The 17296-nt window shown below is 43.0% G+C and overlaps 1 protein-coding gene across 1 annotated transcript in view; it reads right to left on the minus strand.

The window, feature by feature from the left end:
* TBPL2 (TATA-box binding protein like 2) overlaps positions 1-17006 on the minus strand; it is a 28065-nt gene extending 11059 nt beyond the window's left edge. Inside the window, exons 1-5 of the mRNA XM_028506345.2 lie at positions 16848-17006; positions 14246-14703; positions 13561-13648; positions 11181-11272; positions 3821-3988 (exon numbers count right to left, since the gene is read on the minus strand). Of these exons, the coding sequence (XP_028362146.2) occupies positions 3821-3988; positions 11181-11272; positions 13561-13648; positions 14246-14703; positions 16848-17006 (965 nt within the window). The remainder of the gene's footprint in view (positions 1-3820; positions 3989-11180; positions 11273-13560; positions 13649-14245; positions 14704-16847) is intronic.
* Positions 17007-17296: the final 290 nt, after the last annotated feature.

Here is a 17296-nt window from a genome sequence, read left to right on the forward strand (position 1 = left end):
GCCAAGAAGTTGAAATAGACCTGTTCATCCAAACCAGTAGGAGGGGCCGAGACGAGCAGCCAGGCACGGGTCTCAGCGTGGAGAGCAGAGAGAGTTGGGTGCATAAGGCATCCGGGGGCGCATAAGGCATCTGGGGCATGCAAGATCTCAGCAGGTGGACCCTGAGTGCGCAAGCAGCAGCTGGCAGACCCAGTGAGGGGGCGATTGTGGATCAGGGCAGAGCGTGCAACCCAGGATCCCAGAGAAGGGACTGAGGTCCATGGAGAATGGAGCTACCGCCATTGTTCCCTCTCGACCCCGCCCCCACATACAACGTCACAATCTAGCGACTGGGGTGCCCAGCTCTGGTGAACACCTAAGGCTCTGCCCCTCACCATAACAGGAGCGACCAGACCCCCCCCCCCAAAAAAAAAATAGATGGCTCAAACAGAAGAACAAATCAATGCCCCAGAACTCATCCTTTTAAGTGACTGAGAGATAGCCAACCTATCAGATGCACAGTTCAAAACGCTGGTGATCAGGAAGCTCACAGAATTGGTTGATTTTGGTCACAAATTAGATGAACAAATGCAGGTTACAATAAAAGAAATGAAGGAAAATGCATAGGGAACCAATAGTGATGGGAAGGAAACTGGGACTCAAAACAATAGAGTGGACCAGAAGGAAGAAAGAAACAACCAAACAGGAAAGAATGGAGAAATAAGAATTCAAAAAAAATGAGAAGCTTAAAAACCTCCAGGACATCTTTAAACATTCCAACATCTGAATTATAGGGGTACCAGAAGGGGAACAGGAAGAGCAACAGATTGAACATGTATTTGAACAAATAATAAAGGAGAACTTCCCCATTCTGGCAAAGGAAATAGACTTCCAGGAAATCCAGGAAGCTCAGAGAGCCTCAAAGAAGTTGGACCCAAGAAGAGACACACCAAGGCACATCATAATTACATTAGCCAAGGTGAAAATGAAGGAGAGAATCCTAGAAGCAGCAAGAGATAAGGGGACAGTAACCTACAAAGGACTTCCCATCAGACTGTCAGCAGAGACCTTACAGGCAAGAAGAGGTTGGAAAGAAGTATTCCAAGTCATGAAAGACAAGGACCTATATCCCAGATTACTCTATCCAGCAAAGCTCTCATTCAGAATGGAAGGGCAGATAAAGTGCTTCTCAGATAAGGTCAACTTAAAGGAGTTCATCATCACCAAGCCCTTATTTTATGAAAAGTTAAAGGGACTTATCTGAGAAAAGAAGATAAACAAAAACATGTATAGTAAAAGGGCAGCAAACTCACAATTATTAACAACCACATCTAAAGCAAAACCCAAAGAAACTAAGCAAACAAGTAGAACAGGAACAGAACCACAGAAATGGAGATCACATGGAAGGTTAGCAACAGGGGAGTGGGAGGAGGAGAGAGGGGGAAAAGGTACAGAGAATAAATAGCATAGATTGTAGGTTGAAAATAGATAGGGGAGGGCAAGAATAGTATGAGAAATGTAGAAGCTAAAGAACTTATAAGTATGACACATGGACATGAACTAAATGGGGGGATGTGGGTGGGAGAGGGTGTACAGGGTGGAGGGGAGTGAAGGGGGGAAGATGGGACAACTGTAATAGCATAATCAATAAAATATATTTTTTAAAAAGAAACATTTATTATCAGGAATGCTTTGACTTTAAAATTAAAGAGAAGGGAGAAAAGTGCTCAGGGAGAAGGGAAAACAATTACAGCATAGGGAGATTGATGGAGAAGATTCCAGTGTTATCAAATACTGATAAATACAAATTTGTAGAACCTGGGAAATCCAATGAACTTGAGGCTGTGACATAAGGCAAACCTGATCTGATCATTAGAGCTGGTGTGTGCCACGACATCATGAACACACACACCAGAGCTGTCATCTGTGACCTGAGGAAGGAGGCTTGATGGAGAGCACTCGGGAGAGGCGAGAATGAGATAGCTGTGGGAATGCAAAGCAAGCTTCTTTGCTGAGTTAACATTTAAAAAAATGGATGAGATCATGAAACTGGCTCAGAAGGAAGACAGAACAGTGACAGGCCCCCTCCAAGTGGCTACAAGCAGTGCATCTGGTGAATTCTCTTCTTGCCCTGTTATCTTCCAGAAGGTAGCAGTTGTGACAAGGGGGCTCTTCCTCTGGATTTAAATCTGATCTGCAGTGTTGGTGGAAATGAGATGAAATGAAACTCAGGAGGAATCACATGCATCATTTTAGAGCCCTCACTGGCCAAAAGGGGAATGCCAGGTGCAATTAGAACTCAAGCAGAGATCTTTCCCGTGTGCAAAAAGTTGGTTTAGAGAGACACACAGGAGGACCATGGTTGGGAATCTGGAAGATAAGATGGCTTGTGTATTAAGAAACTCTTAAAAATGAAGATTTTAGTATGAAGCTACAAATTATCACAAGGTTGAAGAAAGAAAAAGATACCTAAAGAGGCAATTTGTCTTGCGTGGGGAGCTTCCCAGGGAACTCAGTGGATACCATTACGGGTATTCAACAAGCATACACTGAAAAAATTTGATGGAGAGAAAAAAAGAAAATACAGTCAAGGGGAAAATAAACATTGACTGAAGAATATTATAAAAGCTAAATCTCAGAATGAACTAAAAATTTTTAAATGTTAGAGGAAAACAATGCAATTTTTAACTTCAGATGTCTCAACAGAAAGTTAACAAATGTTAGAGAATGCACAGCTTTATGATCCCATCCTCCAGTGCATAGAATGTGTGCTCAAAGGCAAAGAGAAGGAAAAGTGACAGAGTGAAAGGACCTAAGTTCAAGCCAGATCCAGAGCATTTGTGGTTCTAAGCCAGTTCAAGTACCCTGGCCCAAGAGTGTATCCCAAGGGGTGGTGAGTTTCGGTGTTGATCGTCAACCTCCATCACTCTTCTCTCAGATGGATGGGAGAAGCACCAAAGCAGCTAAAGGAGGGAGGGGCAGGCGGGGGAAGGTGGAAGGAGGAGGAGCAGCAGGAGCAGCAGGAGCAGCAGGAGCAGGCAGCAGCAGTGGCAGAGCATTTGCTGTTGAGACGGAAAGTTACATTTAAAGAAGCCAGTCAGGCTGGAGATATTCCTCTAGGGATATACAGTACACTGCAGAAGAAGCTGCTGGACCACAGCTACACACAAACCAGGAACAGCCCTGAACAACCCAACGGGATGAAAACTAGATGGGATTCACCTTCCCTTCAACCCTTTCTCTCCTCACCAGCTGCCAGTCCCTTCTGATTGGTCTACCCCATCTTATACTTCTTGTCTTCCCTCCATTGCCATCACTCCCAAGTCAGAGGGACTGTTTTAGAAATCTACAAGTCAATGGGTCTCATTGTGTGGGCCACCACCCAGCAGCACGGGTGTTGCCTGTGAGTTTGTTGGAACTGCAGATTCAAGCAAAATCTCTGCTGCTACAGCCCAGGCAGGAATGTGTTTTTGTTTGTTTGTTTTAATGTTGTTCAATCACAGTTATCCCCAAGGAATGTTTGTGTTTTTTTAAATTTTATTTTAATCATTGTTCAAGTACAGTTTTCTCCCACCTACTCAGGAATGGGTATTTTTTTTCTTTTAGGAATGGGTTTTAATAAGCTGTCCAGATGATTACTACTCAATTCAAGAACCATTATTCCAAAAGATTGGACCTATATGGTAACCGAGGACTTAGTCATAGCATCTTAGCCCTTTCATGTATTGTGCCTGTACCAAAAATACTATACTCCCTCTAAAAGATCCTTTGTAAAAGCAACCCATAATACAACTTTAACATGTGCTGATGAACACAAACTTAAGTTATACAACAATCATACCTACTGAACTGCTGATGGGTTAGCACCAAACCTTCCAGCCTGATGGGAAATCTCACATCACAGCTGCCAACCATGTTCTGAATTTTAAAATCGAGGAATCTGGCGGGGAACCCAAGCTTCTGCACCACCCGGGCATATTTTCTCGCTGCAAGTCGAGACTGCTCTTCACTGGAGAGGGGCAAATAAATGTGTTTAAAGATGACTAATCATCACATCCTCCATATGACGTGGGCTATTTTCATACACTCCTCTGGTTGCATTTCTACCATTTGTACCATGTTTGTCTCTCAGCGTACGAGTATACTATGAACCCGTAGACTTGCAGGATGAGGACTGACATCCTCGACCCTTGTCCCTTGCACCTAGTAAAAGGCATGGTACAGTATACAGTTGAACTGAATTATAAACAGATTTTTGTGTAAATTTGTCATTTATCACATGTAAAATATTGTTTTCTTTTACTCATTTTAAGTGCTTTTAGATAAGTTAACGATTTCTCTGGTTCCCAAAGTGTGTCTTCAGACCAGCGGCAGCACCGCCACCTGCAAACTTGTTAGAAATGCAGAGTCCTGGGCCCTGTCTCAGACACGCAGACACTTGGGGGGCAGGGCCTAGCAACCTGTGTTTTAACAAGCCCTCCAGGGATGGTGATGCTCACTAAGGTTTTGGAGCCATCCATCTGCTCTAAAAGTGTGTGTCGTTCAGATGGAAACAACAGCAGCAAAAATAAGGACACTTTGTATGTAAAAGAAAATCAGTATGAGGAAGATATGTGCTGATGGAATGGCACAGACATGACGTCAGGACGTGGGTCTTTCTGAGGCCAACTGGATATTAAGAAAAACATGAAAATATCTCAAAATCTGCCCAATTTTGCTCAGGCTTTCTCACACAATTGTCACTCAATTCATATCCAATATGAGAAAGAAAGAAATTCTTCCAATTTGGTGGCTCAGTCCTGAGTGTTTGCCCTACTCCAACCCTAAATCCATGTCAGACAATGTGAAATCCTGAGACCTGAGGTTGCAGTTTTCATTGGGCACTTTTCAATGGTCCCGTCTAAACAAAACAGTGAGTAGTAGGGCTTGCCAAACAGCGGTGACACCTGGAGGGTACATCATGTCCAGGGGCATCCAACTATTTGGCGTCTGTGGACCACACTGGAAGAAGAAGAGTTGTCTTGGGCCACACATTAAATATATTGTGACACGTGATCACAAAAAAACTCACAATGTTTTAAGTAAATTTAAGATTTTGTGTTGGGCCGCATTTACAGCCATCCTGGGCTGCCTGTGGCCTTCAGGCCACAGGTTGGACACCCCTGATTAACTACCCTCTGTTATAGATTGGCCCCATCTTTCAGCCGAAAATCAGAAGCACCTGAAAGGGAAGCCAGATTGAACATGTTAGCTGAACCAAAGGAAGTGTTCAATTCTCTTTTCTGTCTGGATCCTTCATACTTTACGTTGATCCTCCTCACCCATCTTTAACTGCTGAAATGTCCCTAGCAAGGCCATGTCCCCAAGTTAGCAGTTACACAATATGTTTCCATTTTGAAAAACTACATTTCTCCGAATTGACCCATTACATTTCCCATGTGCTTATAAGATCAAGTCTCGAGAGTTTGCATAGCTCTGTAGTTTCCTGGGATATTAGTTATGAATATCACATAGAAATTTTTGCTCAAAAACTAACAAAGACTACATACACGTTATTGTGCAAGCATTATAAAATAGATTAAGAACCTTGAACTGTCACAACCAGTGGTGAAAAACACTGATAAATTTGACCCTTCTGCACTTCTCCTGCACAAACACAGGCATCCCTCACTGTGCAAACTCTGGTTGTTATAACTAAAGAGGATAGGTTTGGTAAATTTGTGGAGATAATTCTGATATCTCTTATACTTACCAAATGTTCACAACTCTCTATCCAAAACTTGAGAACCAGAAGATTTGGGTCACAATATTTCTTTATCTGAACTCACTATCTAAGCTTTCACTATCAGATGTTAGGAACCAAATAAATTCAGATAGGAAGAGATACCCCTAAATGTGTATGTAATATAGCATATTTAAAAATGCAAGTTGGATAATAAACCTACAATTTAGTTGCCTGCTCTTCCATCCCCAGGCTTAACCTAATGTGACCATTCTTTCAACTCTATATACCTATGTGCATTTAATGGCTAAATATCATTTGTCTTATGACCTAATCAAACCTCTATAACTACATGTTTAATTTGTTTCTCCCCTATTCTAAACAATGCTGAGATGAATATCTTTGCAGATAGCTTGCAAAGTTGTCCAATAATGACTTAACAATGGGGATTTCTAGGTCAAAAAATATACAGAGGAACAGAAGAAAAAGCCTAGAAACTAACTCAAACACATGTAAAACTCTTAACCTGTAAAAATAGGTGGGGATGGGAAGGATGGAGTAGGAATGGATCTTCAAAAAGTGTATTGAGGCACTGTCTAGCCATTAAAAAAATTATTTATCTTACAATGAAGTTAAATTCTAGACCTGCTCTGCCCAGTATGGTAGGCACTGGCTACATGTGGCTATTTAAATTTAAATGGATTAAAATTAAATTAAAAATTCAGTTCCACTTCCAGTCAAAATGGTAGCATAAGCAGACATGGCTCACCTCTTCACACAACCACAACAAAATTACACCTAAAATATAGAGCAACTATCTCTCAGAACTGACAAAAATTGAGTTAAATGGAAGTCTGACAACTATGGAATTCAAGAAACCACATCCATCCAGACTGAGCCAGCAGACTGGTGCCTCTAAGGTTCCATCACCTGGCTAACACTGTTTGACCCCATCTTGGAGATCCCCAGAGACTCCACCCCACCCAAATTACTGGCCCACCCAAGCTGCTTTTCCATATGAATGCCTGGTCTTGGCTAATGCTTCACCACTACCTAAATCCTCTCAATCAAGCAGCAGGCCTCAGTGAGCCCCAGGCCCAGAACTAGCAGCCCAGATTCAGAGCTTGGCTTTGCCTGGAAATCCCCAAACCCAGCACAAGTGGCAGTCATCTCAGATTACTTTATAACTCAAGCAGGGTAGCCCAGGGCAAAACACAGGTAGGGACTGATCTTGGCCTGCACCACTTAGGAAACCCCAGGGACAGTGCACTCAGTGGACAGCTACAGGCCATGTCAGAGCACCACTACCCTGCACAACTTATTCTCCACAGAGGGCAGAGGTTTGTGGTTAGTGGTCATAGCCAGTCCTTGCCGCTGACTGGCCTGGGTAAACCCCTCCCATTGATCTGCCAACAGCAACCAAAGCTCAACTACAAGAAGAGGGTGTACTCAGCCCACATATAGGGTGCACCTCTGGTACCCAGCTTGGGTGATAGGGGAGGCTGTGTCACTGGATCCTACAGGACACCTACTACATTAGGCCTCACTACCAAGAAACAGAGTCAAAGCAGCCCTACCTAGAAATGTAGAAACAAACACAGGGAGGCTGCCATAATGAGGAGACAAAGAAACATGGCCCAAATGAAATAACAGATCAAAACTCCAGGAAAAGAGCTAAGTGAAATAAAGATAAGCACTCTATTATTAGATGCACAGTTCAAAACACTGGTTATAAGGATGCTCAAGGAACTTAGTGAAGACCTTAACAGCATAGAAAAATTAGGTCAGAAACAAGGATACACTAATTGAAATAAAGAACAATTTATAGGGCAACAGCAGTATAGTGGATGAAGCTGAGAATCAAATCAATGATTTGAAACAGACAGCAAAAACAAACAAACAAACAAAAAACCAATTAGAACAAGAAGAAGAAAAGAGAATCCAAAAAAATGAGGATAGTGTAAGCAACCTGTGGGACAACTTTAAGCAATCCAATATTCACCTCATAGGGGTGCCAGAAGGAGAAAATAGCAAGACATTGGAAATCTATTTGAAAAAATAATCACTTCCGGCAAGATGGAGGGATAGGTGGATGCACTATACCCCCTCGCACAACCAAGATTAGAACAACAATAATTTACAGATAGAATAATACTCAGAACTGACAGAGGATTTATCTGAATGGAAGTCGGACAGCCAAGAAGTTGAAGTATACCCGTACATCCAGACTGGCGGGAGACAACGAGCCGGGCGGGCGCGGGGCAGGCGCGGGGCGGCGGCGTGCGGAGATCGGGGAAAATTTGGCGTGAGGTCGGTGCGACAGCCATCCGGGGTGCAGGAACGCAGCAGTGATCCCTGAGTACACAAGCTGCGGCTGGCGTACCCAGTGAGGCAGCGATTATGGACCAGGGCAGAGCTTGCGGCCCAGGATCCTGGAGAGGAGTCTGGGCCCAGGAGAGCGGAACTGGCGCCATTGTTCCCTCCCGTCCCTGCTCCCGCTCCCGCCCCCACATATAACGTCACAATCTAGCGACTGGGGTGCCCAACTCCGGTGAACACCTAAGGCTCCGCCCCCCACCATAACAAGAGCGACCAGACCAGGAAAAAAAAAAAAGAGAGATAGGGAAAGACATAAGATATGTTTCCAACAGAACAAATCAGTCCCCCAGGACTCATCCTTTTGAGCGACCAAGGAATAGCCAATCTATCAGATGCACAGTTCAAAACACTGGTGATCAGAAAGCTCACGGAATTGGTTGATTTTTGGGCACAAATTAGATGAAAGGATGCAGGTTACCATAAAAGAGATACAGGAAGATATACGGAGGAGAGCCAATAGTGAAAGGAAGGAATCTGAGTCTCAAAACAATACAGTGGACCAGAAGGAAGATAGAATCAACCAAGCAGGAAAGCATGATGAAATAAGAATTCAAAAAAATGAGGAAAAGCTTAAGAGCATCAGGACACCTTTAAAGGTTCCAACATCTGAATTATAGGGGTACCAGAATGGGGAGGGGAAAAGCAACAAATTGAGCACGTATTTGAACAAATAATAAAGGAGAACTTCCCCAATCTGTCAAAGGGAACAGTCTTCCAAGAAATCCAAGAAGCTCAGAGAGCCCCAAAGAAGTAGGACCCAAGAAGAAACACACCAAGGCACATCATAATTACATTAGCCAAGGTAAAAATGAAGGAGAGAATCCTAGAAGCAGCAAGAGATAAGGGGACAGTCACCTACAAAGGAGTTCCCATCAGACTGTCAGCTGATTTCTCCAAAGAGACCTTACAGGCAAGAAGGGGCTGGAAAGAAATATTCCAAGTCATGAAAGACAAGGACCTACATCCCAGATTGCTCTATCCAGCAAAGCTCTCATTTAGAATAGAAGGGAAGATAAAGTGCTTTTCAGATAAGGTCAAGTTAAAGGAGTTCATCACCACCAAGCCCTTATTTTATGAAATGTTAAAGGGACTTATCTAAGAAAAGAAGATAAAGAAAAGACATGTATAGTAAAAGGACAGCAAACTCACAATTATTCACAACCACACCTAAAGCAAAACTAAAAGAAACTAAGTAAACAACTAGAACAGGACCAGAACCACAGAAATGGAGGGCACATGGAGGGCTAGCAGCAGGGGGGGTGGGAGGAGGAGAGAGGGGGAAAAGGTATAGAGAATAAGTAGCATAAAATGTAGGTTGAAAATAGATAGGGGGAGGGCAAGAAAAGTATGGGAAACGTAGAAGCTAAAGAACTCATAAGTATGACACATGGGCATGAACTAAAGCGGGGGAACGTGGGTGGGAGAGGGGGTACAGGGTGGAGGGGAGAGAAGGGGGGAAATGGGACAACTGTAATAGCATAATCAATAAAATATATTAAAAAAAGAAAAAATAATGAAAGAAAACTTCCTTAATTTGGTGAAGGAAATAGACATGCAAGTCCAGGAAGCACAGAGAGTCCCAAAGAAGATGGACTCAAAGAGACCCACCCCAAGATACATCATAATTAAAATGTCAAAGGTTCAAGATAAGGAGATTTGGGGGGGGACTGTGGGAGAATGGGTGAGAGGTGAGAGGATTAAGAAGTACAAATAGGTAGTTACAGAATGGACCCAGGGATGTAAAGCACAGTATGGGAAACAGAGTAGCCAAAGAACTATGCTCATGACCTGTGGGCATGAACAAGGGTGGGGGGGATCGACTGAGGGAGTGGGGGGTGCTGGGTAGAGGGGAGTAAAAGGGGGAAAATCAGGACAACTGTAACAGCATAATCAATAAAATACAATCTAAAAAAATTTCAGGTCTTCTATTTTATTAACTACCTTTCAAGTGCTCAATAGGCACATGTGACTAGGGGCTACCACACTGGACAGAGCAGACATAGAACATCATCATGTCGAGAAAGCTCTAGAGGAATCACAACATCAACTTTTCTTCCTCAGCACAAAGCAGGACCTGAAAAGGGCCAGAAAAATATATGGAGGTCGATATTTATATAATGTTGTGCATAGGGAATGCCTTCCTAAGCATGAAGCCAAACATTGAAAATATAAAGAAAAAAATTGGATAGACTGACTATACACAAAAGCATTTAAATTGTGTTTAAAAAAACCCACTTTATAAAACACCATAAACTTTATTCTGGGAAAATATTTACAGTATAACATGGTGAAAATACTTAAATGTCTTCACAGACTATTGGGCAAAAGACAAATATCTTCACAGAATGTTGGTCAAAAGACACAACAGGCAGTTTATATGCTTAGAGAAAATTAGCCTCACCAGTAAATCAAAGAAATGCAGTTAAAACAACATAGCTTTTGCCAATTAATTTGAAAAGTAGGAAACATATGAACACCCCATGTTCCTTGGAGAAAATGAACGCTCAGTGCATCTCTCGAGTGAGGGGACATTGGCACAGCCTCTCGGGAGGACACCTTGCTACCACTCGTCTTTGGTCCTGAGGAGGAGGAGCCGCTCCCCTCGACGGTTTCGGGGTGAAAGGCTCTGCATCAGCACCGCAGCACAGGGCTTCCTCTGCATGAGGTCCCGGAAAGACGAGCCTTGGAAGGAATGCCTCCTGGGCGAATGCTCAAGCTAATGGTCGAGACATGTCTAATTTCCCTCCTTTAAAAAGTTCTATCCGTTTATTTATTGGTAATGTGGGAAATACACAAGAACTACACCCCCAGGGGTATAACAGGCTCTATTACTGTGGTTGCTTATTTCCTTTTTAATGCACCTTAAAAACAAGTTTTTACAGGCTAGTGAAACCCTCTCAGTTTAACAGAAGGGACTGGAAAGTATGTTATAAGTCACTACTATGAGGCTGCATGTTTTTAACCCCAAATTTGGCATTTCACGAACTTAACTCTTCTGCCAAGTATTCTGCTTCTCTATGTGTTTTAGAACATTGAGGTCCTTCCTGGCTTTGCACACTGGATTCTTCGCCTGGTAGGGGTAGGGGCTTGTTCCTCGTACCTTTTGGCTCCTGTGCAGACCATTTTCCCCGAGCTGAATATCAGGGCCGTTGTCCTGGGCTCGCGGATCCTCATTATGACAGCAGCAAACCTCTACATGCAGAAGACGAAAAAACAATTAGCATCTGCTAGAGTTAACACGATTTTAGTTGAAAAGCTGAGCTGGACATGAAAACCGTCTTGAATAAACTGAGATTGGATGGGAAAATTAAACCATCTCCAGGTCTCTTCTGCCCACATTAAGATTAAATAACAAAAAACGTCACGATTCTAAAATGTACTTAGAAAAAAACAGGTAAGAATAATAACAGGAAAGCTCGAGTTTGAGTGCCTGGTATGTTTCAGGCCCTATTCTAAGAGCTTTACCAGTTTTCTCTCATTTATCCTCACAACAGGGTCCAGGTGAGTCCATCATTATCCCCATTAGTGCACATGACTGTGTGGTTACTTAACTTCCACAGGCAATGTTGAAGGTGAGACTGAAAAGCTCTACTGATCAGACTCTGCTTTTTACTTTGAAATACTCCCTTTTTCTTTCAAAGAATCTTTGGAGAAAATAAAAGGAATGTTACAGACTTTACAGACTCTAGAATGTACTAAAAAGCAGCCAAAACATAAAAGAGAAAGAGAGAAAAAAAATATATAGTTAGGGATGCTGAAAATGAATGGCAAAAAGTTGATTTGTCAAGTTCTTGCCTGCTGCAGAAGGTCTTAAAGTGTGGGCCACAGACCAGCAGCACAGAAGCCCTCTGGGTGGTGTTGATGCTGAGAGCCACTGGCCTGTCATACTGACATGTCACTTAATGACCTGCTCTTCCTACTGGTCCCACATTGACATGCCCTTCCCTCTCTCTGCCCCTCTCCCCATTAAGTTGGGAAGGGAACTAGCCGGGGTATTCTGCAAGATTCCAAGTTCTATGGGTCAGAGCTACTCTACAGGACCAAGGTGGGGCTGGATTTGAAGTGTTCGGACTTGAAGTGTTAGCAGACAGTAAGAGAAGCCGGGGTCAGAACCACACAGAGTTGATCAAGCCCCGTTAATGATTTCCAGGTGTTTACTAAAAAGATGGCACTCTCATCCAGTATTCATTTTCTTACATTCTTACGGTAGTTTAAGTGCCAAGACAATTTCTTTGGTTGTTCAGTCCAAGTTTGGACAGGTCTATACCCTGAAACAAAATGAGGAGAGAGCTGAGGATAGTAGAGAATAAAATATGCTTAAAAGGCTGATTGCTCAATAGTGTGGGCAATTATTGTGGCAGCTATAAGAATCTCATCGTGTTTCCATCCTCATCGTAGCCAGATACATAAAATGTAAAAAGAAAAGCTACATTGCATTTGGGTAACATTTGGATTCAGATGTCAGCAGTGACACTACCACAGCAAAAACAATTTATAAAGAATTGATGCTGGCAAGGTCTCCCGGGTTCCTACCAACATGGTCTTTTTCACCTAACTCCATAAATCCTCTACCACCCAAGGTAATGGACTCTTTCCCAGTAGGGACCAGGTCTTACTCAACTTTGTGCTAAGTACAGAGTCTGCCAAGTCATTAAATGTTGACTGAATTAACAAATCCATTTTCTGGGTAAATAGGCCATTGAAAATGGGATGGCTTGCCTTAGAAGACACAAGAAAGAATAGATTTTATTAAACTTTTAGGGGAGCCCTGGATGGTGTGGCTCAATGGATTAAACACCAGCCTGCGAACCAAAAAAAAAAAACCAAACAAACCAATAGTAAGTTCTATTCCCAGTCAAAGCACATGCCTGGGATGCAGGCCAAGTCCCTGGTTGGAGGCATGCAAGAGGCAACCGATCGATGTTTCTCTTCTTCTCTTTCTCTCTCCCATCCCCTCTCTCTAAAAATAAATAAATAACGTCTAAAAAAATAAACTTTGAGGGGGAAAAAACTCCTTGAATCTTACATTAGTAAGTAGAAGCTTTAACTTTCCACTTTAAACAATTTAGCTTTCTCAAAGAAGAGAAATTGTAACTGAAAAAATACAGAAGTGATGACTAGGTGGACAGCATTTAGAAACAATTATTTCCAGGATATGATAGCATTTTAAGAAAGTTAGCACTCCATAGTGAAGCTGAAAATAGTCAAGCTGAAAAAAGTTTTTGACTGAAAAGAGAAAGATCTTAACCTTTAGGAACTCTTCAGTTACTGCTTTATTCAAGATAGAGAAGGAGATGATTTTTTAGAACTTCAAAACAGAGAATGAGACAATTAAACTTTTGAGTTGCCAAAAGCTGTTTGCTCATAAATTTGTTCTTTTAAAAAATAAAAACAAAGGAATATATCAGCATCTTGATCATGTGAAGGAAAGTAAATCCAAATGGGAGCTAATTGTTGAAAGGAATACTGAGAAGGCTTACCTTTGGGTTATATTCTGCATTTTTGGCCTGTAAAGCTATTTTCTTCAAATCCAATTTACAGGCCAGGTTTGCAGTAGAAACTATATTCCTAAAGAAATAAGTCAACTTAAAAATTTGATCGGATATAAAAAGAACTAAAACTAACTTCCTCATTTCATCGGTTATATATTAGTGACTTTGTAGAGGGAGAATTATTCTAAATCTGAAATACACAGTGACCCGGTCCCCAGTAAAATGTAAAACCTCCAAAGTAAAGTGATAACCTAAAATAGCTTTTCCCAAAATTATGTGACTAGTTGACTAAAATTAAATTCTGAATCTTCTTAAAAACTATGCCTCTAAGTCACAAGTACAATTCCAAATCAATTTGCAAATTGAATTCAGTTTTACATCTTCATATTCTTTGTGTTTAACCAACTCTAACCACAATTTTCAGCAACTACAGTGCCTTAGTATAAATATAATCTTTCAAAAATGTATATACTCTTGAATTAGTGCCTCATTTTATAGAAAACCAAACTGTCCAAAGCCACAGTCCAGTAAAAAGTGATAAAACAAAGAATAATAAAATCTGAAATTCTCTTCCCTACACTATTATCCTGAAATTAATTGTCATCTCATTCAGGAATATAAAATGTGTACCCAGAAGCATCACACATCTGGAAGCTCCCTACAAACAACTTACTGTAGTTGAGGCACAATTTCGGAACATTCTGACACAGGGGTCATCGGTGTCATAGGAGTTATGGACGCCAGAGGCAAGGAGTGTGGTTTCTCCAGAGAGGGCTGGGCTGAGTCAGCGTCACCAGGGGGCAGAAGTGAGCGGGAATTGGCTGAACCGCTGCTGTTTAAGCCCAGGCCAGCTTTCTGTTTGCTAGGTAATGGCAGCCTACTTTGCTGACTTGGAGCTTTACAACTTTCTTCAATTTCATGCTTGCTTCTAATGACAGTCTGGTCTTTATTTTCTTGGGTAAGTTCATCTGGTAGGAAGCTAAGATCCACAGACGAGAAACCACCAGATGTTTCTTTGACTTCTTCAAGATGTGAATTAAACACAGCGTCTGGATTGGATGAATTAGATACGTAGACATCATAAGGTGCATGGGGGCTCAGCAGGGGCAACCCAGGCGGGGCGAGGTCATCCTAAGCCGTTCCCAAAACAGACAGACAAAACACAACAGACAGAACAGTGTGTCACACCAATGGGACGGTACCATGGCCAGCCGGCAACGTGTTCAGGATGAGAGGCAGTTCAATACAGCAGATATTCATGCCCTGTCTTTCTCCACAAAGTATTCTATCACAGTGTTACAGCACACTTAATAGAAGCAGAAAAGGACTTAACATCCAGAAAAAGCATTTTTCATAAACTGCTTGTCCTACTTTAGTTAGATCTGAAGTAAGTTGCCGCCCTGTATCCAATTTTGTAATAAAAGCAACCATGCTCTAAACTATGTATAGTTTGGAGACAACAGAATTACTCTCCTCCATAAATGAATGGTAAATCAGTTGATTTAAAGATTTTTTTAAAGTTTTACACTCATACTTTAAATGGAAGAATAAGTGAAGGAAGTTTTAAGATACAGCTTGCGTGCTAATTAAGACTCCACTGGGGAAATCACTGTTATTCCTTCTAGGCAAAGGACTTGGATAAAAGGTTCTAGTTTTGTAAATTTGTAATAGGAAAAAGTGATTGAAATTTAAATGGCAAGGAGAGTTCAAATCAATATATTGTATTTTCAGTCCAGGAAAGGCTGCTCAATTTCCATTAGTATCAACTGAGGGAATGAGGTGTGTAACTGAGGGAAACAGCTAATGTAAAATTCATGGAGCTTTTATGGAAAAAAATTGATTACCTTGATACATATATTACCACCTGCTTTGCCCAAGTTGCAGGCCCAGGTTCTAGATTTTGAGCACTGCTTGCAGGATAACCTAACCCTTAGCTCTTACTTCTGACAACTGAGTAGTAATGAATGCCTCTTTGTCTCTTTGCATCTTCTCGGTGACAAAGCCACCTCAGCTGAGGTGCCCGTGTCTGGCCAGATCCTACCGAGTTGCTCTGGTACTACAAGCCCAGCAGATGGCAGGGGTGACTAACTGATCCAAGAAAACACTCAGAAGCAGGCAGCCGTTCTCTTGGAATGTGATTTTTAAACTTGTTTCATTTTTAATTGTGTAATCAGCCCCCACCCCCACCCCACAGACTGGGCCTGGAAAAAGTGAGGGGGGGACTGGGGGCGCTGGCCCTTTCTCCTCTCTGCTGCTTCCTCCATCTCTCCTGTCCGGGAGGAAAGGATCTCATCGGCCAGTTTACACCTAAGCCCCAGATCTGCAACAGTCGGTGTCTCCCCTCCTTTTTCCCATGGCGGCATTTTAGTAGGAGGCAAAACTCACCCGGGGGGAACTACACTTCAACAAGGAATTTAAAACGGTGGCGGAAGGAGACTTGACTTGGAGTGGTGAACGCACAATACAATACACAGGTGTGTTGTAGAATTGTGCACCTGAAACCTATACAATGTTATTAACCAATGGCATGCCAATAAATTCGTAAAAAATAAAAATACGTTTTTATAAATAAAGAGTAAAACGAGGACTTTAAGGCAGTGGCAACGAGATGTCGAAGGGGGGCGTTGTATGGCAATGGAACCGTGAGTTCACGTGTAGGAACGCACCTCGGAGAAGTGCTGATGGCGTATGCGCTGCATCCTTGACCGTGTATCTGAAGAGACTTTTTGTTAAACGTTTCTGCAGAACCATAAGTCACTCATCTTTCCCAGAACCTCGGCTGCGAGGGCTTTCCTTCGCTATGTTACAGGCTGTGGGACATCACTATCTCCCACCTCAGCCCTGTCATTGTCTATTTAAAAATCCTCCCTTCCCTGCAATCCCCCCCCCCCCCATTAAGTAGCTCTCTTGCTTTTGTTCCTTTGAAGACTCCTTCTCTTATCCACAATACTTTACCCTTAAGATTGTAAAAATTAAATGAAACGTCACTTAAGAATTACAAATTGAAAGAAGCCACAGGTGCTTCCAATCCACATTTTGGATTCGCCCCAGACCAGGTTCAAGGTCTGGTTTGCAACCTTAGGCAAGTGATTTCGCCTCTCGAAACTTCAATTTTTCTGGTTAAAGATGGAGCTGATCAAGCCCACATCTTAGAGTCGCTAGGAATTTTATGAGATAAAGCAGGCAAAGCCCTTACAGCGCAGGCCTCGGCGCTCACGGAATAGAGCGGGACGCAGACCCTGACTCTGGGACAGTGCGGCAGCCTCCAGGCTCACCTGGGCGGCGCACTGGTCCAGGTAGAGCTCCAGGTACGTCTCTTCGTCCTCCATGAGTGGAATTCTCACTCTGAGGGGCGTGGGAACAAATGCGCAGAGGCACCCAGGCAGGTCGAACCACAGCGGAATCCGACCAGGCACACCGGGCGCCCAAACCATTTATGAGCTCCGCAGCCGCACGTGAAGAGGCGGGGCACGGGTCTGGGGGCCCAAGCGTGGGTGGGGCCGGGCCTCAGCCCCCGCCCAGTCCACGCTTCTGCGGAAGGCGCTAGTGAATTAACGATGAACCAGAGAGGGGGGTGCAAACGTGCTCCTGGCCCGCGAGCCACTAGGCAGAGGAGGAGGGCTGGAGCTGAGGAAGGGTCTGCCCCAGGGAGCAGGGGCTGGGTCTGGACTGGGAATCGGCTAGGAAGAGGCTCCTTGCCCGTGTGCCATCACCACACTCTGCC

The sequence above is a fragment of the Phyllostomus discolor genome, chromosome 1 (genome assembly GCF_004126475.2).
Source record: "Phyllostomus discolor isolate MPI-MPIP mPhyDis1 chromosome 1, mPhyDis1.pri.v3, whole genome shotgun sequence".
NCBI lineage: Eukaryota > Metazoa > Chordata > Mammalia > Chiroptera > Phyllostomidae > Phyllostomus > Phyllostomus discolor.